We start from the raw sequence: 27,502 nt of genomic DNA, 5'->3' as shown, positions 1-27,502 counted from the left end.
AGGAGAGTGGAGCAGAGCCAGATACAGTAGAGCATATGCTGGTAATGAGAGCCAACACATGGTGGTCACTGAAATCTAAGTGGTGTTTGTTGTTGTGTTGAGTTAAATGTGGCTGATAAGGTAAAGCCATGCTGCAATATGTTATTTTGGGAGAGGGTATTTCTATGGCTTTTCCAGAGGTTTCTCTTTCTTTTTCAAAGTTTTTTTAACCCTTTGAAACCTGGATTGACATCAGTTGGTTTTGTTATGTTAGTACACCTTTAACAAGTTTTTAAACCTTTGAAATTAAAAAAAAAAAAAAAGATTTGATTTCTTTTGAAAACAAGGCAAATTTTTAAATTTTAAAACAAGGATGGAGTTTCATGTACAATGTACAAACTGCACAGCCCAAAAAGTCAACGTGTGATTTTAGGACATACAAATACAACTGACTTATTTCAACAGCAGATATGTTGGTACTGAAATGTTATAAAGCTACAAGCACCGGGACTCACCCTCAACTCTACCAATTTAGTTTTAGATAATCATTTTTAAACATTAAACATACTGTAAAAAGTAAAGTTTCTTTTGTGTATATCTAGATAGGGAGTGGGCCCTCGTCCACAGAGTCGGCCATGTTCACCACCCTGCTTCTACAGTAGCCCAGAATGGACAAACCAAACACTGGCTCTACATTTTGGTGTTTATGCATTTTTGCATTGGCCACACTAGTTAGAAACCCCTCCTCAACAAGCAGCATTGCTGATTTTTTTAATGTGAAACTGCTTTGGTCAGTGTTTTCACCAGTATAAATCACTGGGTCTGTTGGTTTTGGAGACAAATACACCTCTGTGGATAATTCAGCTGGAAGGTAACAACCTCTAAAATGTCTCGATCTTAAGTTATCAGACAAAAAAAGATCAGCAAGCATTAGCAGGAGCTGGGCAGAACAGGGTTGGAGAAACACTGATCTGTTACCTGAAACTGCTGTATTCAGTGTTTTTGCTGGTATAAATAATCTGGTATGTTTGTTTGGGTTTGTTTGTGCAAAAAAACACTGAAGAAATTCTAACCAGGAGAAATTTCTGCTGGTTGCAATCTGCAATCCTCACCGCTAGATGCCACTAAAACCTACACACTGCTCCAACAGATCTAGTGCTTCTCTAGGTCAGCGGTCTTCATGCCTGCAGCTCACAACGCTTGTTAAAAATGCCTCTCTGTAAAGTGATCTCATCTCTCATCACTCACTAACCAGAGCATTATAGATGACTAGCTTCAGTGTCGCATTGATCGTGCGCTCACTGCTGCGGCATTGTGAAGTGTGGTCTGTCCCACCTACTTACATTGATCATAGCATTGGAAGTGATGCGAAAGAGGGTGGCTCGCTCATTGACTGCTTTGATCTTCTCCCCGCCCTCTACAGGGACTTTCAGACCCTCAAGTTCACTCAGAGAACGCTGCAAGGCCGCCCCATGCTTGGCAATCAGGTCATTACATGTGCTGAGGTCATCGAGCTTGCTGACGAGTATCTTCAGGGTGCCCTGAATCTCGCTGCGGTCCGACTGCGATGTAGGCTCCTCGTCCCCCGAATCATCTGCAAGGTAGAGATCAAAGTTTACATATATACTGTCTTGAAATAGAGAGGAGTCTTGGGATTTGTTTGCACACTTATCATGACAGAAGATAAACAAAAACAATTTAGAAAGGTTTTCCTTTGGAAAAATTTTGTGTAAAAAGTCTGCCTGCATGGCTGCTGAAATGCAAAAAACATACACACCCTCTTTTTTATGATAGATTTCCTATTAGAAATGACTCCCCAAGCTACCATGGCAAAAAATATCCAACTCCTTCATTGCTGGGTGACCTTGACTGACAAACCTCAATGACATATACTTCATTACAGACTTATTATACTGTCAATATAGGGTTCAATCAGTAAAGGTAGGGAGCTATAGTGGCCACAAAGTGTTGTTTTCCTGGTTTTGTTCGTTAAATAATAAAAAGGCGAAGAAAAAAAAGGTTAAATGGACAATTCACTTCAAAGTCAAAAACACATATTGATCCTCTTACCTATAGTAATATTCAGTCTGTGTTGTTTCGGTGTGAGTTGTCAGGTATTGGAGATATCAGCCTTCTGTGTGGTGATACACTTAGCAGGTGTTGTTTGGAAGAAAGAAAATTGTTCCTACAAAATGCTCACAAAAGATCTGTGGATTTTCTTGAGTAATCAATTCAAGATTTTTGGAAAGAGACATTATTGTGGAGTTTACAAATGACAGTGGCAGACATCTCTACAGACAATTTCTCCAACACTTAACAACTCACATACCACAACAATATAGATTGATAAATTAGCACCACAGGTAAGAGGAAAATGTGGATTTACACATGTCCCTAAAAATCTAAAGACAAATTACTTTCATTTAACAGTGATTTGTGCTTCTGATGAAATTAGTGTTAATTAAGCTGTTAATCAGATACTACAGATGGTTTCCTTTTAGACGCATAAACAAACACATCAGACAGCAGTGACACACTAAATATGTCTGCAGAAATCTTAAGTGTCCTATCAAATGTAAAGGAAAGCTGTATCAGGGCCTTTGAATACACACAGCTTGTCCATGCCCATGAGCCTTTGCAGTAGCAACTGCCTTTTCACTATGATGTCACCAAAGAGAGGTTACTTGAGCTTAAATAGAACATTCGAGGAAAGTGTTGCAGCGTAAGCCCTGCATTGTATCCACATATGCGCACACTGCAAGCACACACACAGAAAGACAGACAAATATAAGGGGTAAGACCAGAGTCCATAAACAGTCCAGTGACACTGTAAAAGTCAGAAATCCAAGACGAAAGGAACTCCTGATGTTCTAAATTCAAGTAGATGAGAAATATTTGCACACCTGTGTATCAAATCTACAATCACACAGAAGAACATTTCCTCAGCATGAAAGCATCTGTGTTTGTGTGTTTCTGTTTTATTAAATACAGCTAACAAAGCAAGCCCATATGGCTGGAAAAAATTAAAAGAAGCAGCTTCAATGCTGGCGTATTTCCTCTGGACACATTCTGGCGTGCTCAGAAACAGTCACATCTCATCAATCCCACCTGAGGAGTGATGTATAAAACTACTGCTGCTGCTAAAACTATGAACACAGATGACAGACAAAAAGGAGCAGGAGGATGTGGAGAAAAATAAGGAAATTTAGGACACTGTTTATCTCAACATGGGAAATACATTTCTTCAATTGTGACAGACAGCCTCTCCTCCCTCTAATCCACCCTGCTGACCTTCTAATGTGTAGAAACTGCTGTCTTCTACACTCCACCATACAGAGCATGCTTTGTCACACTGAAAAGGTCTGTTATGTAGCTGATAGGAGAAACTGTCATAGTCTTGGTGAGACGCAGCACTACAGCAAGACTTTCTCCTGAGAACATGGCAGCTGGCTGTGACCTCACAGAGGAAGAGACTGTCACTCCTGTCAGGCTTATTTACACCATGCAAGTTAAACATGGATCTCCGCCTGGGGGAAGCGGGTAACCAGGCATTCTCAGGACTACATCATGTAACAGCAATATAATGAGTTCACCTTTGACCAGGACCTTTAGTACATAAAGCTTAACTGAGAAACAAGCAGCACAGAGATATCTCTCCACTGGATATAGTATTGTTAAAGGAGCTGTATGCAACATTCAGGGCATGTATGATTTAGAGTCTGAGCTGGGATTGTTTGCACATGCCCCTCAACATTGAGATGGCTAAGCCAGCGGCTAACAGTTATTGGTACTAACAACACGGGCAGTACAAAGACGGTAACAGTGCTGACAGAGCTAACAGTGTAAACGTGGGTCTGGCTGGTGTTGCCAGCAGTAACTGCTGTATGAGCACAATGCAGAACAACCACACAGGGACTCACATGCACTAACATGCACGCACAGCCAGCCGAGCTACTACAACCAACGACAGAGGAGCTCACATTAAAGCACACGCAGAGAGGGCATTACTTCATTCTCTGGTCAGGATGCCATTACTCGGCTATATCTTTACAGAACAAATAGTGGTTTGCTGCTCATGCTAATGCTCCCATTACAATGTTTTTAAAATTTAGTTTTGTTAAATATAATAGCATTACATTGCACAATAATATGAAGAGGTTCCTCTACTCCACTACTTTTTTTTAACAGTTTTTGACTCACCAGTCAAAGCAAACGTGACAGTATTAAGAGTATGGCCTAACATTTTCTCCATTTTGAGACCAAACCAATAAAAATTTTTTGAAAGTTTACAAAGTCATAAAATGATGCTCGTAGGAAGACAGTAAGTTGGTCTTTTGGGGGGGCATTACTTTGGTTCAGACTGAACATCTATGAATGGATTTAAATTTCTATTAAATTTTGTACAGATATTCATTGTGCCTTGATGATTATTTCTTTGCTGATCTTCTGACTTTTCATGTTGCATGACCACAAGTTTGACATCTGTGATTTTAGTCAAGTGTCTTAACAATTAGATGGGTTGTCATGAAATTTGGTTCAGACAGAAAAATAGTAAAAACTTTGTTGTTCTTCTGACATTTTATTTGTCAAAACTGCCATTTGTCCAACAGTGTATGTAGAAGAAGTAGTTCATGACCAAATACCACAAAAATAAAACAGACTTCTCATCATCCTCAGCTCAGCTGTAGTTTTGAGTTTAGTGCTAATTAGCAGATCTCTTAACTAAAATGGTTATTAACAGCACTGTACCTGCCATCATATTATCATTCTCACTGAGAGCATGTTAGCATGCCGATGCGCTAAACTTAACACACTGCTGTGACTAAGAACAGCCTCACAGAGCTGCCAGCATGGCTGTAGTCTCTTTTTAAAATTGCCTCAAAACACATCTTTGGCATTTCTGCAATTTATTAGCTGACATATGATCTCCTTTCACTTCACTTTAACAGCAACACAACCAGAGTCGATCAAATTCATTTTCTGTATAGCCTAATGCCTAGCATTGCCTATACTCGGTAGCAGATAGACATATTAAACTACAACCTGCCGATATTAAAATGTAAATTGGGCTCCAATAAACACAACAAGATTACAAATATGACCACAAACAACAAGATGTGTTGAGATTACTGTACTTCAGCATCAGATATATTGATAACAAATAGATGGGGCAAGGACAGAAAGAAAAGAAACCAGGGGAGGGTGAGCAAATGTACGAAGGAAAGAGGAGAAAAAAAAACTCTCACCATGTTTGCATTCCTGGGCATCCATTTTCACTCAAAGGTTACCAAAGTTCAGTCAGGGAGAAGCAGCACACGCACTGAGCTCAAGCCTCAGCGATAATGTGTCAACATGTTGAAAAGGCTTTCAGAGAGACAAAACTGTCTGTGCCATTAGAAAGGACAGACAAAAACAAAACAGTCCAGCCAAAGGTCAACCCAGCAGCCCGACATCAACAACAAACCCTAAACTGAGCATGAATCAGAAATCTGTGCGTCCATTACCGGCCAGCAATAGAACAGGAATCAGATTACCCTGAAGTTCAATTACGTCACTGCAGAGAAATGCAGGTGAAGAAGAGGAAAAAGCTGACAACGTAAAGTCAGAAAATATACTGGAGTGTGAGTCGAGAGACGGGCAGCTGCAGTGCAAAGACAAGCAAGAGACAGCGAGAGATGTGACTATGTTCAGAGAGAGTCTGAGAGGATAATGAAAAAGCCTTGAATTGATAAAGCGTGACTTCGGCAGAGCAGCTTTAAACAGATGTGTTAGCTGGAAAGTTGATTTTGAACTTCCTCCCACGAGGCAACAATAATCCTGGCCCAAATCACATGTGATTAGATAAATTCATGTTAGAGAGTAACAAAATAGTCTTCAATAGTATTTTTAACAATTTACAAGTAAAGGAGGTGAGAAAAGAAGAATTTTATTTAAAATGATATTTTGACATATCTCATATGATAAAAGACAGACTTATAACTTAACTCAAAGGTAATCAGAAAAATTGGCTCCAGCTGACTTTTTTTTCCAACTTTAAATGATGATATACAGTTGGGGCATTTAACCCTTTAAAATCTGGTTAAACATCAGTGTTCTTGAGCTGCATTCAGACAAATTGACTTGATTTCTTTCAAAAACATGGGGAAAGGGGGGTTATTAGACAATTATTTAAAAAAAACACTACAGGAAAATTTCCCAAAAACTAATTACAAATTATGTATTTCCACATCATTTTCTTGTTTGTTTTCCTTTTTTAAAGCTTATTTTTAGGTAGTTTTTATGTAACCTTTTACTTATTTCTTGCTATTTTTTGGGCCATGTCTTATTAAGTTACTCATTGCATTCTCCTAATGTTTTTGAAAGAAATCAAACCAATTTGTTCAGGTTTCAAAGGGTTAAGAGAAAACTAAAATAAATGGCAAAGTGAAGACATTTGCAGCACTGCAGTGAAGCCTTGCTCTCATTATTCACCCTCATTCTGCCAATGAGTTCAGCAGCTCCAAGCCGATCCACTTAAAAATAAACTGTCACATGTACCAAGGCATATTTGTTTAGTGGAGACTGCTTACAGCACATCGCCTGCAAATCTAATTCTCTTTCCTAAATCTCACTGAAACAAGTTACGAGCTGCACGTTTGGCTGTTGGCTCTATAGTACAAACACTCTTCAACTTTGAGGAGAAACCAAGATACAAAGCTCTCTTTGATCTAAAATGAAGCCTTCACATGTGTGTCAGAAATGCCCTTTCTGCAATGTCCTTTTGGTTCACTGAGCCGCATCCATATAGGATCAATAAAATTTCAAGAACTACTGGACAACTGGTTTAAGCTATCAACCGTATATCACTCACCTGGAATAAAAAGTGAAGACTAGGTTCTACAATAAATCTGTGTCAATAAATACCTTGTCTATATGGTCTGTGTATCAGAGTCACTGCTGATCTCGCCCCCTCACATTTCCAACCCTTCCTTTCCAACAGCAGATATGGATGGATGGCTCTCCGTAGCAATCGACACCACGAGGCAAGGCCAGGAGCCTATTACCACACAAGTCATGTCTCAAGGGCGGTCTACCTCCCCCCTTCCCCCACAGTCCGCTGCCTTGGAGAACACCCTGCACTGACACAAATGAAAGTCTGTTCCCACCGTTTTTCCACTGAACCCCCCTACTCAGGAGATGATGATAAGATTAAAGCAAATATCTGTGTCTAAGGCATACAAGCTTACAGGTCACAGCTCATCAAGTCACAACATGTCAACTCTCATCTTCTATTTAACCTCAGTATATGCACAGCTTCTTCGCCCTTCACTCCTTTCTTTTTTTTTGCATCTCAGTTTTGAGCACCAAAGAGCAAGGGAGAGAGAAAGAGAGGGTGCAGGACAATAACATGTTGGAGAGTGTAATTGGGAGAGCAGCAGTCTCACTGCCGTCCCACTGTCAGGGCTCGTCTCTTTGCTCGTCCCGGAGGACAGGCTGTCAGATCAGTGGAGCCAGGCCTCCGGCTGACAAGTTGTCACCCTGTGGCAGAAAGATGTGCACATCGAGCAGCCACGCACATGGGAGAAATGTCCTGCCCCTCTGGATTAAAGATGATATTTGAGCATACTGAAAGGCTTAATCAGAGGGGAAACTAGAGTTGGAGAAATTAACACGATTTTAAAGCAAAGAAATAGCTTTTATTACAGTTCATTTTTACAGGTCAGAGTCACTGTGTGCTGCTGTGGACTGTCGAGCAAACGAACATGCCAGCAGCAACATCATTTCTATGTCATTATGCAGGATTTATATTACCCTAAAATTTAAGTGAATTCTTAAATTTCATGCGTACAGTCGAATGAGGCCTTTGTCAGAGTGCATAGACTACAGTGTTTTGGGAAGAATCAAGATCAAAACAGATGTTACACTTAGTTCAGGTACACCTAACTAAAAATAATGCAGTCTAATACAGTGGCCCTGCAATAAATCCCACCCTGTTTCTTTGGCACTACCATTATATAATACCTATAAAATGTTATAATACAAGTAATACAATACTAATACAAGGCAACTTCAGTTACGTACCATACAACAGTCACATAGATGCTGGGCAGCATTGTAGAATATTCAACTACATGGAGTTCAATAACTAGTTTAACCACAATTTGCTTGGGTTGCAGTTTCACTACATTCAAATCTCAGTAGCTTTTTCAGTAGTTAACTACTTTGGGTCATGTATTTTTTGTAGTAAATCACAAACTGCATTTTCACAGTATTTTAATTACATTTGTTGCACACAATATGGCACAATGTCACAACTCACTGGCCACAGTTGTCAATTTATGACAATCGTCTACTATTTCACTAAAATCACCTTTGGTTTACAACCAAGATGTCTGTAGTAAAATACTTTAAATTTTACTTCATTTTTACTGATTCCACCCCTACAATCGCTCCATATCCTCAAATTAAAACACATCCTCAAGCTTCCTAGGTGAGGATTGGCCTGACCTAGTCTCTAATTCAAACACACACACACACACACACACACACACACACACACACACACACACACACACACACACACACACACATACATGCGAACATGAATGCGAACATGAATAATAGGGGACTATCTAAGTGTACTATCCAAGAGGGAACCTTTATTAGCAGTCATTTTAAAAATACAAAACTAGAATTGAAAATTTACTTTTGAGGTCTTCTTTCACAATATTACTGCAAATGTGATTTTTACAATTTTTAAAGAAATTGCCAAGAGGGGACCTGAAGCCTTGAGCGACGTCTGCCTATCAAAGGGGGGACATCCATATACTGCAGTCAAACTGGTTTATCCTGGTTCTCTCACCTATAGAGTGCTTCTTTTTCACTAAAACTTCATTTGTATCTTTAAAAAAATGGGTATGTAAACTTTATTGCTTGCAATATATCAACATTTTTTGTGATAATAAATATTACAGAAATAATACTTGCCAAAGCAAAGTATATCTTTTAAAGAAGGCTCCCATAATCCTGTGAATTCAGTTTTATCTTACTATTTACTGTTAATAACTTTATTGTTGTCTTTGTTTTATATATGTATATATATATATATATATATATATATATATATATATATGTATATTTAGACCAGACCAATTGTAACTACCAATGTATCACCAAAAAGTCAGAAAAATAAATCTATAAACGAGTAACATTATACATAAAATGATCAGCAATATAATTACTTATTTTAATAAATAATATATTTATTTTAATTAGTTAATCACTATAAAATGATTTAACACAAGTCTGTGACTAATCCTTAAAAGCTGTTTGCTTCCAAAAGAAAGAAATCAAACTGTGACATGACAGATGAGCTCAGGTCCAGAGAAGTCAGTGGCGTTTCTGGATTTTGTTGAATCTGGCTTTCACTTAGCATAGTAGAGTCTTAAATTGCATTTATAGATGCAGTGATGAACTGTGTTCACTGTCAGTGGTTTTCAGTGTCCCCAAGCTCATTTTGTGATATCATGTTGGTATTTAATGCAGTGCAGCTTTATGGGTCAAAGGTCATGGCCATTCATTTTTGGTTTTTAGCCTTGTCCCTTTTATGCAGAGATTTCTCAAGGTTCTCTAAATCTTTTCATGCTATTATGGCAGATAGTTAATGGATTTGAACAGCAAATATCTTGTTTTGTAATGTATTCCTTTGTGTTTCACAATAGTTTTTCAGTGATGGATGAAACACCTGTGTTTGTTAGTGTATTCTAGCATTATCTAATCTAGACCCCATTCAAAGATGTTTGTTTTTTTAATGACTACAGTCTGTAACACATACTACACACACTGGCATGCAGCATTGTCACAGTGCACAGAGAGTGTGCGTGAAGTGAAAGGCACATAATAAATGTTACGATAAGTTCACAATGACACTCAGCTTTACAGGACTTTACATTCCAGTATTGTAAACTGAAACTTTTCTTTAGCACTTAAAGTTTAACTGGTATGTTAGTGTTTTTGATGGGCATTGAAAATGGTGATGAGCCACCAACAACTCATCTCAAAACCATTACAACAGGATACACATCTATAATGGGCCTTCATAAGTCGACTTCTGTTTGTACTCTTTGAACTTTGCACTCTAAAAAGAAAAAAAAAATGTCCCACACTCCATTTCCTTTTGTAAGAAAACTAAAAAAGGAGTTTTTAAAAATTAAAAATTATGTAACATCAAACTTTGACTTGACCTTTAAAATTGTTCAAATACTTACCTGACCAGTTTTTCACAAGTAGTGAATGTCAATCAAGTTTTCAATATACTGTGTGTTCTCAGTCTGTACTTAAAGAAAATGCAACTTGTTTGTTGGTGCACATTACAGAAGAAGGTCCACCCTTGAGTAGGATATAATGACATGAGTCCACTGTTGGCTGGTACATAATGTCACAAGTTCCTTCTTAGATAGCACGGAGTGACATTCACACTCAACCATGTAAAGCACATACAAACATATTTAATAATACTTGTGAAAAAAAATCTCATCTGAATAATGTTACATTTCTTCTTCAAATATGATTTGTTAGTATGTTTGTGTAACAGAATATAAAGGCTCAACTTTAGTGGCTGGCTTAACCTTTTTTTTTATGGCTTGATACTGTATTAATGGGAAATTATGCCCATTTCTAAAATACATACATATTATTTTCTATGATCTAAGGCAGTCTAAAAACATTAGTAAACATGGGCAACTCCTCCCATATCCAAAAACTGGAGTGCTTGTGATGTCATGTGATATAAAGTGTAGAGTTGCTCCATTGATATGAAATTGTGAAAGATTTTCTAGATGACACTGAGAACAGCCAGAACAATGTTATAAGTATATGGGAACATTTTCTGTTACAGAACTGACAACACCAATATAATAAAGTTCATTTGGTTTAAGGGATAACAAACATTCTGTTGGTCCCCAAAATTAGGCTCTCGATGAGCAGAAGGAGCAGCTCCAGACTTTATACTTCATGACATTACAAGTCTGAGACTTCTTTCTCTAGTGTCTAGATCAGAGATATCACACATACTGGCTGATCCCTTGGCCATGGAAAAAACATACTGGAATTCCTACTTTAGATGTTCACCTTTACAATGAAGGGTTTCCCAGAAAAGGACCAAAACGATATAAAGGTCAGCAACAGTATTTGCTGATTAATCATAAAAATAGATTTATTATCAGACTTTTACTGGAAATTCCCATTAAGAGTTATTACAAGCACAGGATCTCTTTTACAATGTATGTGTGTGCTTTCAATTTATATGCATAAGAATGCATTTTCTTTGTTGATCAACATTACAGAAAAAGGGCCACACATATAGAATAAAGCGACGGTGGTCCCAAGTTGGCTGGTACATAATGACACAAGTCCCTTTTGGATAGGACAGAGTGATATTCACACTCCACCATAGATTAATGAAAAAGAAATAGAAAGGTGCATTTTGTAAAGAGAAAAATATCTAATACAAAAATGTATCTATTCAGTAAAGCTTCTCATTGTTTAGTAAATTTGGCACCAGAAATGTTGCCATTGTAGCTTTTTAAAATAAAGGCTATAATGTGAACACAATTATAACTTGTCTTAATATTCACTGTGACGTGACAGATGAGCTCAGGTCCAGCGGAAGTTGGCAGTGTTTCTGGATTTTGCTGATATCTGGCTTTCACTTTGCATAGTTAAGTCTTAATTTGCATTTATAGATACAGTGATAAACTGTGTCCACTGTCAGTGGTTTTTAGTGTCCCCGAGCTCATTTTGTGATATCCTTCAGTCATGTTGGTATTTAATGCAGTGCAGCTTTATGGGTCAAAGGTCATGGCCATTCATTTTTGGTTTTTAGCCTTGTCTCTTTTATGTATTTCTCAAGGCTCCTTTTCATGCTATTATGATAGGTAATGGATTTGAACACCAAATATCTTGTTTTGTAATGTGTTCCATTGTGTTCAAAATGAATAGTTTTTTAGTGATGGATGAAACACCTGTGTTTGTAAGTGTATTTTAGCATTATCTAATCTAGACCCCATTCAAAGATGTTTGTTTTTTAATGACTACAGTCTATAACATATACTACACACACTGGCATGCAGCATTGTCACAGTGCACAAAGAGTGTGCATGAAGTGAAAGGCACATAATAAATAATATAATAATACGATAAGTTCACAATGACACTCAGCTTTACAGGACTTTAAATTCCAGTATTGTGAACTAAAACCTTTCTTTAGCACTTAAAGTTTAACTGGTATGTTAGTGTTTTTGATGGGCATTGAAATGGTGATGAGCCACCAACACCTCATCTCAAAACCATCACAGCAGGATACACATCTATGAATGGGCCTTCACTAGTTATCTTCTGTTGACCCCATTCAAAGAGGTTTGTGCAACCCAGAACTAAGTTTTTTTATTGTTATATCTATTTTTTGGTTGTTTTTGATAACTATAGTTGGTAACACATAGAGTTGTAAATTAGTTGGCAAATACAGGGCTGGTATACAGCATTGTCACTGCGGCACAGAGAGTGTGCATGAAGGCATGTGAGATTGCTAAAATAAGTTTACATTGACACTCAGCTTTACAGGTCTTTACATTCCAGTGTTGTCAACTGAAACAACTCTTTAGCACTTAAAGTTTAACTAATGTTAATGTGTTTCTGATGGCCATTGCGTTAAAAATTCAGACAAACAGAGCCACTGAGAGCCAAGATGCCCTACTGCTTTAGAGGGCCACTTAATAAATAATTACCTTTCAATTATTTCAGTGATATTACATACATGTGGTTATTATGTCACTTCCCAGCAGATGTTTCTTCATGTGAAAAACATGTTTAACTCCTTTTTTTGAATAGCTTGTAGTCAATTGTGCAATTGACGACAAATGTGGAATTCTGCTTGTATTTCTACTCTTTACAGTTTAACATTATCTTACCCAACATCCACTTGTTTAACACAGGAAAGAGGAAAAAGCCATGTTTCAGTCAGATACAACATCTAGGATATGAGAAGTAAGCAACCCTGAAGCCCAATGTGTAATGTCCTCACGCCCATAACGACCATCGTCAGCTAGAAGAAACCATCCCCCGCACTGCAGGGAATCAAGGCCTGACAGATTTTCACAGGCTGACTTGCAGAGAATCAAACCCCTCACCCACTGCAGGTCACTCACTTCTTAGTGGCAGCAGTCTCCACTGTTCAACACTCAAAGTTAGGATCTGAGAATCATATGGGTGCTGGTCACTCCACCTCTTCAGTGTAGAAGAAATTACATATTTTTGTCCACTTCATCAACTGAAGGCCAAGTAAATATAAAAATATATCTATAAAACTGTGTGTGAATGTAATAAAGACAGATTGCTTCTAAAGAATGCACAAAGCCATTGAATCAAATGTACATAGATCATACAGAGATGAATAACATTTTTTTTTCACACATATGAATACTCGCCTCTTTTAGGGATGCATCTTACTCCATAAATGTGGTAATTTTACGTGTCGGTATCATCTTTCTGAAGCTGGCATTACTGTATTATAGGCATCATTAATAATTTGTTAACTGACTGTTAATTATACTTTTGTCAATACTCCCTGATAACCAATGAAGAAATGATAACTAATTAACTTTACCCATTATAAGTAATGTTATAGATTATTTTATTAGTCAAATACCAAGACTTATACAGTCTTGTATAAATACATAAACTAAGTATTAATGGTTTCCAACTAATTTGTAAACCTTTGTAAAAACAAAAAAAGTAAATTATACAATATAAATATCTCTTGGATAGATAGACCAAATATTTATAACACTTTGTTAACTATTAATAGTTGGTTTGAAAACTGTTTATAAACATTGTTTGGATGGTTTCTATAAAGTTGCAACTGCTAATGGTAATAAACTGTTAAACTGTTAACAAATACCATGTAGCAGATCTTGAAATACTATTTGGAAGACCATTATAAAGTTGCAGTTGCTATTTAAATCTTTTGAGTCACTTAATAAATAATGTCTTTCTAAGCACTTTGTAAGGTATACATACATGTTTGCCCTTCATTAAATTTTTAATAGGTTACAAAAGTTGCAAAACAACAATAACCCACTACATTTATCTTTGGCTCAAAGTTGCATGTCAACATTGACTTTCTGTTCATATATGTGTTTAAAATGATAATCACACAATCAGGACACAAACATGTACTCTTTATGTAGCTCACCTATAAAACATTTAAAAGGGCCAAATTAGTTTTACTCCATACAATCAATAACCATTGACAACATTTTAACTATCTAAATAATGTTTGTAGATGCTTTACAGAGTATCTAATTCTGTAGTATTGTTTTACCTCTTCAGTTAAAACAGAACCTTTTATTATAATTAGAATAATGAAATGTAAACTTGAGGCAATAACCTGTGCAACATCAAAATGGTATGTCATGAAATAACAGATGTAATCATTAGGTAACTGAATATGTTCAACTACTTAAATATCCATAATAGTACAAGTTTTGAAAAAAAAAAAAAAAACAGTATTTAAATGGGAATTAAAGTGGAGAATTGTATGCCTACTCCGTACAATTTCAGGGTGTTCCTCCCAATAATCCAGGGATGTTGTACTAACCAAGATAAGCAGTGTGTGCTACTTGTTAAACCAGGATGGGGGAATAAGCCACGTTTCAGTCAGTCTAAATCAGATACAGCATCTTGGATATGAGAAGTTAGCAACCCCTTAGCTCAATGTGTCATGTGCTAACGACCATCGTCAGCTAGAAGAAACCATCCCCCGCACTGCAGGGAATCAAGGCCTGACAGATTTTCACAGACTGACTTGCACAGAGTCAAACCCCTCACTCACTGCAGGTCACTCACTTCTCAGTGGCAGCAGTCTCCACTGTTCAACATTCAAGTTAGGATCTGAGAATCATATGGTGCTGGTCACTCCACCTCTTCAGTGTAGAGGAAATTACATATTTTTGTCAGCTTCATCAACTGAAGGCTCATAAATCTAACAATATATCTATAACACCATGTGATTGCTTACTTAATAATGCAGAGCACCACTGAATCAAATGTTTAACATCTTAGAGAGATGAACAACAATTTTTTCACAAACAAATGAATATTTAACCTCCTTTAGGGATGCATTTCGCTCCATAAATGTGCTGGTAATTTTTACATGTCAGTGTCATCTTTCCTAAGCTGGCTGTTAACAGACTGTTAATTTCACTTTTGTCAATACTACTTGATAACTAATAAATAAATTGCAACTACTGATGGTACGCTGATACACTGATACACTACTGATGGTATATTGTTAAACTGTTAAAAAAATACCATGTAGTGGATCTTGACATATTATTTGGGAGGCCATTTTAAAGTTGCATTTGCTGTTTTAAATCTTACAGTCACTTAAAAAATGCTTTGTTTCTCAGCGCTGTGTTAAGCATGCATACACGTTTGCCCCCATTAAATGTTTTATAGGTTAGAAAACTATTTATTTCATATATAAGTTCAAACTGATTTATGACCAAACCTTTTAAATTTATATCACTGCAGCTCAAATGAAAAGGGTTCAGGAGGTGAAAAATGGACTACATAAATTCAACATTACAGATCAATAACAAAACCTATGTTACAAAACTACAATAATCCACCATGTTTTTTCTTTGGCTCAATGTTGCATTCTGACATTTTATTTCTGTTTCCTGAATATGTTTAACATGATGATCAGACGATCACTCTTACTCTTTAGTTTTTTTTTACTCCTATAGTTGAAACCAAACCTTTTATTATGATTAGAACAATTAAATGTTAACTTGGCACAATAAACTATGTAACATCACAATGGTTTGCCATGAAATTCATGTAATTATTAGGTGATTAAATATGTTCAAATATTTAACTATCCAGTAAAAAAAGTACTACTTTTGTATCAGTATTCAAGCTAGTGGGAATTTGAGTGGAGAATTATATGCCCAATCTGTAAACTTTTAGGATGTTCTTCCCATAATCCAGAGATGTTGTACCAGCTAAAATAAGCACTGTGTGCCACTTGCTTAACCCAGGACAGGGGACAGACCCATGTCTCAGGCAGTCAGAGTTGGATGTAACATTCTAGCTAATATAAATTAGCATCTCTGAAGCTTAATGTGGAATGGCCTATTGACCATCGTCAACAACAAAGAAAACCAACCCCCACACTGCAGAGAATCCAGGCCTGGCACAGAGCTGCACACGCTGACCCCTCACCCTCTCCAAGTCACTCATTTCTCAGAGGCAACCTTAAAGGCACATGGGTGCTGGACACTCCACTCAGTCAATGTGGAGGATTGTTTAATGCTTACATCATAAACTAAAAACCCTTTAAGGAATTTGAAATTCTTCATATAAACCAAAACTGTGTTAAACAATAATAAGTCCCTCTGGTCACTGCAGCATGCACACAGAGAGATGGCAAATCATTTAATCCAATACAAAATGAGTAGTCAGCCTCTGTTAAAGACACAATCCATAAATGTGCTGGTAATTTTGCATGCCAGTACACCCATTTAAAAACTCTCAGTTCCCTCTCCTACAACAGAAGACTTCAAAGGTTGTACACAGCAGACAATCCAATCCAAATCTCTCAGCGTTATTTTTTTATTTTACTTGAAAGTGAATCCTATTTTTGATCCTAGTTCTGCAGTTTTTGTATTGTTGGCTGTTTTATATTTCTTTAGTTGTTTTTAGTAGTTGTAGTTGTTTTGGTTTTCTTGAGATCTAGTAATGTGTATATACAATTTTATCTGTCTAATGCAGATTTAAGATTAATTTAAAACATTGGAGAAAATATAAAACAAAAAACAAAACAAAACAAAACAAGAAGTGTCATTTTGTACAGGCCAAGAGGGGACAAAGTGTGGACTGACTTTCTTTTTTAGAATTTAAAGTTAAAGTACAGCCAAAAGTACAGCCAAAAACCTATAGAATTTGAAATAGTTCATCTCAGCAGTTGAACAGAGGGTTTCAGAGGTTAATCATTCCTCTAACTGACTTATCCCTGTAACTGAGACAAACTGATTGCTCACAAAACCTCCCATATTATAAATACCATTAAAGATTGCTCTAGTCATTTATATCATGAATGGGTTGTCAATGTGTTTTCAACACAAGGTAAAAAAGGAGCACACTCTTAAACAGCAACTCAAAAACTTATTCAGGTGCACGATTCAAAAAGCAATGTACGAAAAAACTAAAATGATATTTCTATCTCCAATTTCCTAAAAAAATAAATAATTTTCTTATTACATTTTTGTAAGATTATTTTCTTTGAACAATAATGCATCTAACTTCTTTTTTTCCTATTCTTTGTCATTTATCCATGTTGAAATGGGAATGTCACTCTATACTATATATCTAAGATGGAACTTGTGTCAATATATACTAGCCAACAGTGGACTCATGTCACTTTATACAACTCAAGTGTGGACCTCTTTTCTGTAATGTGGAGCGACAAATAAAATGGATTCCTATAGATGGGCACACATACATTGGATTTCAACCATAACAATAAATGCCAAATTCAGCTGATTCCTGTGAATTCTGGGAGACCCTGCAATTTTGTCAAATCACTGCAACTATACAGAATTCTTAACTATTTAAACCGGTTAAAATCTGATTTTCACTGTATGTCTGCCCACAACTAATCCACTCAGTTCCTCAGTTTGCCCTCTAAGTATTTCTGAGTGGCTCTGATGTTTTACAAAGAAGACTTTGGACCAGCAAAGCTATTTTTAAATTATTTGCTTCATTTTATGCAAATATTGGCTCTGAAAAGGCATCATTCAATGATGATGAAACTTTATTCCTTTTTTTAAAAAAAAAATAACATTTTTGTTTTAATATTCTTTTCCCAATAGAAAAAAAAACTTTAAATCCTCAAAAATAAAACCTAAAACTTGCATGGCATTTTTTTGCTTGTTAAAAACTGTTAAATGGAAGTTTTTGAGTACGTCCATCCATATTCTCAAGTGATGCTAGCCACGCAAGATGTATGCAGATGTGCCTCGTGCTGTCTGGCTGTCTACTGACGTATAATAACAATGCCGCTGGCTCTGTCCGGCTATGTTCTCATCTCACATCATCCTGCCATGATCCAGATTGATGCAGGTATGCCAAAAGCACTGACAGAGGGAATGTATTTGAAAAGTTAACAATGAGAATGGACTGGGGTAGCTCCCCAAAAATTACATGATTTAGTTTAGATAAATTTACAAGTAACTTGTGTCATTATGTACCAGCCAACTGTGGACCCCTGTTGCTTTATACTACACAAGTGTGGACCTCTTTTGCCTGTAGAGTAGATCAGCAAATAAAATGCATTCCTGTGATTATAGAGAAAAAAAACATATGTACATTGTAAGATTGACAGAAATCTAGTGCTTCTAGTGCATCTAAAAACTCAAAGGGAGTTTTGGAGGATTGAGCTAATCTCAAGGTTAAGTGAAATTCTGATAATAAACTAATTTAAGCAATTCATTAAAATTAGTAAAGATCTTGCTGGTATTTTCTCTCCACATTTTCTTCCTACCCTTATTATTATTATTATTATTATTGTTGTTATTGTTATTTCTCCTTTCTTTAGATTTAAAAATATTTCCTTGCCCTCTGGGGAAGCCGTATTGTAAAACAGTGTCAAGCTAGATGGTTTAAGCCATCCACTAAAACTGAGCCTTTATAGTTTGTTATAAAATATTAGTTATAATTATAATAATCACAGTCATTGTAATCATAGTTGAGAAATAATTTTTGAATTATTTAGGTGAGATTCTTTTGTGTAAGTCTTATCTATCTCATTTTATTTATTCTTTACATGGTGGAGTGTGAACGTCACTCCATGCTATCCAAGAGGGAACTAATTGTCATTATGTACCAGCCAACAGTGGACTCATGTTGCATTATCCTATGTTTGGACATGTTTTCTATAATGTGCACCCACAAACAAATTACATTTCTATGCGTACAGACTGAGAGTGTATTTTGAAGTATATTGAAAAACTGATTGACATTCAGTGCTCGTGAAAAACTGGTCAGGTCAGTATCGTCAGGGACTGAACAACTTTAAAGGTCTAGTCAAGGTCTGATGTTACATCATTTTACATAATTAAACCTAAAAAGAAAAAATCTTACTGCTGATCATTTTATGTAAAGGTTTATTCTGCTTGGATTATAGTTTTCTTGCTTTTTTTAAGGCTCTAAAATACTGATTTCTCTCCTGCCTTCTGGGTAGCCCTTTATTTTAATACAGTATAGAGCTTAAAACTTATGAAATCACCTAAAGCCAAGCCTTGAATTTTAATGCAAAGACTAATAACAAATCACTTTTCAGGAGACTGGTGTCTTTATTAACCCTATCATGCTATTTGTATCATATTTGATACATTACATTCTGTGGTCTTCATGTCACCCACATTAACATTACTAAAGCCTGTTTAACGCCCATCTGCAGTCTGAAAGGCTGCTGGGGAGAGAGTGTTAAAAGCGACGTGTGTGAATGGGTCGTTCAAATACCAGCTCCAACCAGGAGGGAGAGCTCTGAATATGGATATAAACACTCACACACACTTTGGTCCCCTCTTGGCAAAATCTGAAAAATTTCACCAGAGGCCATAACACATGATTTTATGATGATTTAGAGCATGTCCAAGTGGGGACTTAAAAAATGTCCCCTGTTAGTTTTGCCGTTCCCTGTTGGTGACTGTGTAACGATGAGTATGTTCCCTGTTATATATATGCGCGAGTGCACACACACACACACACACACACACACACACACTATGAGATTCCAGACTCAGACTGTGTTCATTTCTGTGATGCAGTTTGAACATAGTTTAACTACTTTTTGAAACTAATTTTACTTTGAAAAGATAATTTTCTGAGAGTAGAAAGATATAGTTAAACTACTTTCCATTGTGAAGTAGCCAATAGTTTGGCTAACTACAGTTTTAATGTGGTTTCCCCAATTTAGTCACACACAAGGTTTGGTTTAAGCAACAAATGCATTTTGATAAGCTTGGGTAAAAATTGTACTTTGAAAGTACACATGCTGTGTCATTTCGGACTTTTTATATCAAACCAAAACAACAAACTTACCTTGTGCTGTTGGTGCCTAAACATAACCATATAACCCAAGCATACTGCATTGTAAGAGCAGACACTGTAGGCAAATAAATGAAATAAGTTGACATTTGTGTGACTTGACAGATATGTTAATGAACAAAGTTAAAAAAAAAACAAACAAAAAAAAACATGCATTATGGCATTATGTTTCCTCCCAAACTTATTCGCTGTTGAAAATCAGTTGTCCATAAATGTAATTTCTAGGAGACAGAATTAAATAAATTCTACATTTATAAATGTTATAATGTTCATCTAATCTGCTTTTAAGAGGTTCTAATTCAACTTTATGGTTATGGTCACGTTAGCAGCTGCAGGTTGTGACGCTGGTGATTTATATTATCTTACGTACATTTTCCAATATTTAGTTTACCCCCATTCCTATAAATAAAGTGGCAAAATATCAGCAATCAGTTTTAACAAAAATGTATTCATATTTAACCATTCTAAAGTTAGAATTTATAGCTGCTGTTGTATTAAACTGCATTAAATGGTTGTAGGTCTACCAAATAAGCAGGTAACTAAAATATGCTATTATACAGTGTTATGTGGTGATTTCTTATTATTTGGCTCATTCTATTTTTTTTTTCCTTTATCACACCAACACCATGTCACTTTTTATTGCTCAAGAGTCATAATTTTGCTTCTGCATGCATATTATATATATATCAGTACTGAAACAACCATGATTATCAGATAATGATTCCACTTATGCAGCCTTAGTGCAAATACAATAGTACAACCACAGAGAGTTTGTACATGTAGTTAAAAAAAGATTTATTTCAGTAGTGACAGGAAAGAAAGAGTGAGATGAGTGTTTTGCAGCTGACTGTTTTGATGGAGTGTGCAAGAGAAAGGGAATATATGAGAAGTACATCAGATACAGAAGACAGAACAAGGTAGATGGAGAGTGAAGATGCGTCCCCGGGGAGTGAGTGTAATCCTGGCCAGTAATTGCTAACTGGCTCCATACCTCCCCTGAGATACATCACAAGGAGACAAACAGAGGAGACAGCAGGTTAAAGCCAGTACTACGCCACTCAGCTCTCCACAAGCAAATGAGAAACTGTGCAGTGCAACTCATCACTGTCCTCAAAGCTGTGCAGTACAGCCTGCATCCAATCGAACACTCTCCGAAAGCAACAAACAGAAAAGATTAACAGCAAACTGCAGCAACTAAGCAATGAGATATAATTCTGCAACATTTTTCATTATGTGCTGGGATAGACAAAAAGAAAAGCGATCAGACTGCTGACTATTAAGCTTTAGATTTATATTCTGGTTTGCCGAATACATTTTATGAATTCCCAGCTGGTGCATCAAACCTGTGAGAGGAAAATGGCTCTTGCTTACTGCATAATGTCTATAATCTGAAGGTTGAGATCATTAATTATCCTACAACTTTAGAATAATAACTTTGCTCATCTACACAAGTCTGGTCACTGTGACAGGATTTCCAGGAAATTACTGCAGTAATAAAAAAAGGTTTGCTGCTCTATAGAAACAATGAATCACAACTAGCAAAATGTGAAGCCTGCATTTACCAGCTGAAACAGTCTGCAGATATTCTCCTCATTGCCTGATCTACACTATATTTATGAGATAATTTTGATCACTGTAAGGCAAAGAGCTTAATTAAAAACCCATGTATACAAGACCGGTAAGCGTACATAACTGAATGCATGGTCACATTCACATAAATTCTGCATTTACATTCATGCAAACATCTGCTCAGGCTGTGAGAGGAGGTTCTGTTGACAGCTGCCCCAGTTCTTGTAAAACAGGGCTGGTATGTATAAAAGGAAACATAAAAATAAGACAATGTTATTGTTTTTAAGAGGCATTTCTCATCAATAGAGGCACAGTATATCAGGTGCAACTCCACAACTCTGTGTGTATCTTAGCTCCAGTCTTAAGTGATTTTCTTGGGTGTGGCAATTTTAAAATAGCCGTTCATGAACTAACACATGCACACAATCATAATGCATGCATATTCTTGAGATATAGAATTATTGCTCACTTAAAAGTATAATCTTTAACATTCTTTTTTTTACATTATCTTAAGTTAAGTTGCCACTATTTTCTGAAACTGCCCTTCAATTCATTTAGAATGACTCTGTATATATTATTATTATATATTTTGAATGTTAGTGGCAGAGTCTGGCATTCCTGTGCTGGATTCAATGTACATCTAGGATTCTAATCATTTTTCCATTATATTAATATTGTGATATGAGACAAGATATTGGATATTATAGATTTTGGATATGGTAATAATGTAATTGTTGTATTTTCCAGATTTTAAAGGCTGCATTACAGTAAAATGATATAATTTTCTGAACTTCACAGCTCTAACTGTTCTGTTATTTGCCTTTACCCAATTAGTCATTATATCCACAATACTGATGACTATTCAAAAATATTCAAAAATCTCATTGTGTGAAAATTTAGTGAAAGCACCAAAAGTCAACCCTACAATATATGCCCAATAGCAATATTGAGGTATTTGGTTTATAATATCATGATATTTGATTTGAGCTGTATCACCCATCCCTAATTCAAACTGCCCTTGCATGCACAAAGGATCCATATCTAGTATTACTTTTGTAATTGTAATTTTAATCACCTCGTTTTGGGGACCTGCAATATTGAACTGGTCCAAGCTTGCTGTTACCACAAAATCTACAGGTGTCAGTAAGTCAACCACGTCTTGCAATTCCAGAATTCGACACTCCGCTTTGTGTTTAGCACATTAAGTTCATGCACCGTTTGTTAGTTGAATATTGGCTTCAGAGGATAAAATCATACACCAATACCTGGTTGAATACTAGTTTCAAATGGTATAATCCTACTCAAATATATTCATCTCAGCTCTAGGATAACATTAACCGTGGGATAATACAAGTATGTCTACTGTCAGAGATTTCACCATACTGTTCACCCTGTGGTAGCTCTGCTTGTTATATCTTTCTGTTTTTTCATAATTGATTTTGTGAAGATTTTATGCATCTCAAAAAACCTATATTGCAACTGAAGATTACATGACAAAGAGTGCTTTATCCATAAGGCCCACAAAGAATTGCAATGACAATTCTTACTAAACAAAACGTAGCAAGCTAATTTTAACAAGTTGACAAGCATTTTGATCTTGCTGTTGAATTGCTGCCACTGTCTCTCATTGAACAGCCTGATAATGTGGAAAGAATTAGAAAAATCGTGATTCATGGGTCAGTAACCCAGGAATGCAGCAAGATCATGATCCATCATGCTAATTGTCCCGGTGCCTGCAAGATAATGAGCCATGAAGGTAGCCATCAAACCAGAAAGGGCCTTCACAGAGCACTTGTAAAGGTGTCTCCAAAGTACTCTTAAGTTATGTGCATTAATATTTGAGGAATTCAAAATGATGAGCAGAGGAGCTCCAGGGGCTGACCCTGCGCTCTAACCCTTCTAAAAAGATGCATGCAGGGCGTGTAGGGACTTTGTGTATTTGCAACTAGGGAAGGATAAAAGTAAAATGTCAACTGTCTGAGCACACTAACAAGTCAGGTCAAGTCAAGTCAGTTTTATTTATAAAGCCCATAATCACAAATCACAATATGCCTCAGTGGACTTTACAGCATACGACATCCCTCTGTCCTGTGACCCTCACAAGGAAAAAAACCCACAAAGTTTTCATGTTCAGTCTCAGAGCAGAAACGCCAACATACCTCACTAAGAAGTGATTGTCAAAGTGATGTGGAATCTCACATGGTAGCACAGCTCCTAAATGAGGTTTTACACATCCACAAAACACTCAAAATAATTTTGTTCATCACAGCAGGCCGAGAACATCAAGACATTTCCACTGGGTAAGAAAAACATTTCGTTGCCTGACTGCAGATGCTGATTATCAGTGACTCAACCTTCAGCTTCATAGAAAAAATGTTTTACATGCAAAGGGACTAATGTTTCTGTTAAAAAAATAAATACAAATCAAGTGATGTGTCTACATATTAGTACAAAATGTGATACAAACTTTCTGGGATCTAGACAGTTCAAGAGGCAGACTTAAGCATATAGTAAATATGCACAGACAACTTCCACGACTACAACCTACATTTAATTGGACAGAAGTCAGAAAATGTTTTAGAGCCTCATCAGATTGCAATCAGGTTTGTTTAGCATAAAGAATTCAATCCAATCTTACACAATATAACTTTCGGTCTCTATGGTAGTTTTCTAATACTACCCTCCTCGTCTATTTTCACAAATCCCAGTTCCTACCTAAAACCAGAGCACTGCCTTCATGACAGTGACAATGACATGGCTGTCAACCAGAGATGATTGTTTGGCATGTGTGTGCCTCCCAGAGTGCTCTATCATGCGGCGCTGTGACATTGTAAAGCATCTTATTATTCAGGCTGTTTTATTTGTTCTCCAATTTACTAAGCTGAAGTGGTTTCCAGACCTGAGTTGTTCTACCAAGAAATGGTTTTTATTTTGGACCCCTGGAGGTTGAATAAGTTGCTTGGTAAGGACACTGGGTTCTGATTTGCATTCATATCATTAATCTCTTTGTTTATTTCATGTATCTTTGTTAGTTAAATATTTTGTTGGTTGCACTAACTGCTATAGCTATTTAATTCCAAACTCTTTATTTAGTAAGACAAAGAAAAATGCCAAACATTGGTTCTAATGTTACCCATGGGCATACTTTGGGCAAGTACGTAACAATACAACATAGAGTTTTTTTTATAACACACACAAACACACACACTCATCAACAGTCAAAGTCAGGATTTTTGAAAAAGGTAATAAAAATCCTCATATTGTGTTTATTAAATATCTTTGACATTAAATATTTTTTAACTTTGCATAAATTGCATCATTAAAATTGAATTTGATCATAGATACCAGATACTTAATTTTGTGCTCCCTGTCGTTTCTGAGATATGGCCATTTAATTATCATACAAAATTTGTTTTTTCTTCTTAATTATAAAATATTTAGTAAAAAAATGGTAGTCCCATGTGCTAAAAGACTAAATATGGTATGATAAGTTAAAAGCCAAATTTATTCAGATTTGTGCTTGGGCATATTTCCACAAAAGGAAATTCAAATCATCAGCTGTGGGCAAAAATGGGTTATGAAGTTGTTTATTGACTTGTAAAGAGCAGATAAGTGTTTTTTTTAAAGAAGCTATTTTAACATTAACAATTACATGTTAATAATATGTCTGTTGCTTTTAAATGGGGTTTCACAACATTTTTAATGTAGAAGCTAATTTGGCAAAACGAAAATGCCTGAGTGCTACTGATCAAGTTACGAGTTACCTTTTTCCACGTCATAATAAAAAAAAATCATCAACTCCAATCCAAACCAGGTGACTGAGCTAATTGTTCCAAATTGACATGTTGTATTAAAATCCACATAAGAGGCATGTCAAATGTATTTTCTGTGTTCATTTTCAAATTCCACGATGTCTAACATCTCCATGGAGGCAACACCAGTATACGCCCATGTGTTTATACACAAGATCAAAGTACTTTCGTATTTGAACTAGCACTGACACATACAGGACATTTCATCTATTGCACTATGTTGTGACACTATCAGAAAACAGCTACAGCTACAGTTTATTGTTTTCAGAGAACTTCAAAATATTGGCTCAGTGTTCAGAGTTGTGATGTGTTGGTTGGTTTGACTAATTTTCTTTGTGTAACTCAATCACATCCTAACATTTATATTGCAGAGAGCATGCAGAAGCCCTACTATGAAAAGTCTTAAAACAATATGGCCTATACCAACTATGCCAAACTCATTTCAGTGAACAAACAGGCAAATTGAGGAGACAGAGGGCCCTGGGCTTAAGAGCACAGCTGTTCAGCTCAACATTGTCCAACTATGCCATGGGCACAAAAAATGATAGATGAAGGGAGAGAGGTGGAAAGAGAGAATAAGATGGGCAGAGACATTGAGAAGAAAATGCGGCAGCAAACTCATTTCTTCATTGCTCCTCCAAAGATGCATATACAGTACATAAACAATAAAACACACTGTATAGGATTCTATTAACCTGCCACGAGCAGTGATCAAATACTGATTAAATCTATGCAAAAAAAAGTCCTTTAATATTTGGACATGTTATGCAGACTAATACTGCCTGGATGTAGTCCTTAGTTACTGCCTTCTCACCATTCTGCCTGTCCTGCATTTGCACTTTTGGACCCTGGGAAAACACAAAACATTGCTTTTTCACTTTCTAATGGTGCAATGAACTCTACACACATAAGATGCAAACACAGATGCACGTTGCCAACACATCACATAGGCCTGGCAGGCCAACTCATCCATATGCAAATGGGAGGTGGAGCAGGCGCAAAGGAGAGAGGGGAAATGAGTCTGAGCAAGAGCAGTACAGGAGAAAGAAGGGAAAGAGGAAAGGAGACGGCATGCGGTGAGGAGTGCAGTATGAGGACACACTGCTCTTTTTACAGCACGAGGCGCTGCATTGTTAGAGGAAGGCTGCAGTGGTGTGAGCATCCGTGGCGACAGATGACAGATGTCGGACAGAGAGAAAGATGGATGGAGGGATAACAGCCACCTCACAGACACACGATGAGGAGGACATAGCAGGATGAGGAAGGTTTTGTCGTTGGACAGATGGAGAGGAGTGTGACAGCTCCGTGCTAATGTCTCCTAGCTTTAGCCATAGCTGTACTGACCCTGGTTGACTTTACTCAGGCAGCCCGAGTTGCAGAGGGAGCGGACCGTCCCCGGCTCCCAGCAGCTACGGCCCTTCATCCCACTCTCTGCAGGCCTGATCCCACTCCACGCTCCCTGAGATGCAACGCTGCCCTGGACCACTACATAATCCCAGCGAGGGGGGGGCAGCAGCAGCGACTTTCCCTGTTCAGCACTGCAGCATGCACACATGCATACTCACACACATACATACAGTACACATAGACCGGGGAGCGATGCAGGCGCTCCCTCGTGTAACTCCTATCTCCTCTCGTGCATTGCTTCCCTCTCTTCCGGAAACACACACGCACTCGGGATACACACATTCACAAAGCTCGGCACATTTACAATTCTCCTCCACATGCTTCTCTCAGTGCAGTGCAGATTGGAGAGGGAGGGAGCGATGGAGGGAGGGAGTGAGTGAAGCAGAGAGGAGATAGGACTCAGCAGCCAGCAGTCATCAACACAACTAAGACCAGAATGCATTGCTTCTCTCTGCTGCTTTCGTAGCCTGACAGAAAAAGTCAGCTATTTCAGGAAATGGCAGAGATGGTATTAAGTAAAGGCTATGTCGCTCATAAAATGACCACGAGGAGCTTATGTATGACGAAACATGAGGGATGAAAAG

General features: G+C 37.0%; 1 protein-coding gene across 2 annotated transcripts in view; it reads right to left on the bottom strand.

Annotated features, from left to right (window-relative positions):
* The window catches only part of osbp2b (oxysterol binding protein 2b), a 73,765-nt gene that overhangs the window by 19,291 nt on the left and 26,972 nt on the right, over positions 1-27,502 (bottom strand). For both annotated transcript variants that reach the window (XM_042488046.1, XM_042488047.1), the window contains exon 3: positions 1,323-1,573. In XM_042488046.1, the coding sequence (XP_042343980.1) occupies positions 1,323-1,573 (251 nt within the window). The remainder of the gene's footprint in view (positions 1-1,322; positions 1,574-27,502) is intronic.

Source organism: Plectropomus leopardus, chromosome 6, assembly GCF_008729295.1.
Source record: "Plectropomus leopardus isolate mb chromosome 6, YSFRI_Pleo_2.0, whole genome shotgun sequence".
Lineage (NCBI taxonomy): Eukaryota > Metazoa > Chordata > Actinopteri > Perciformes > Serranidae > Plectropomus > Plectropomus leopardus.
Note: the sequence above shows the minus strand (reverse complement) of the source record. Positions and strands in the feature narration are given on the sequence as shown.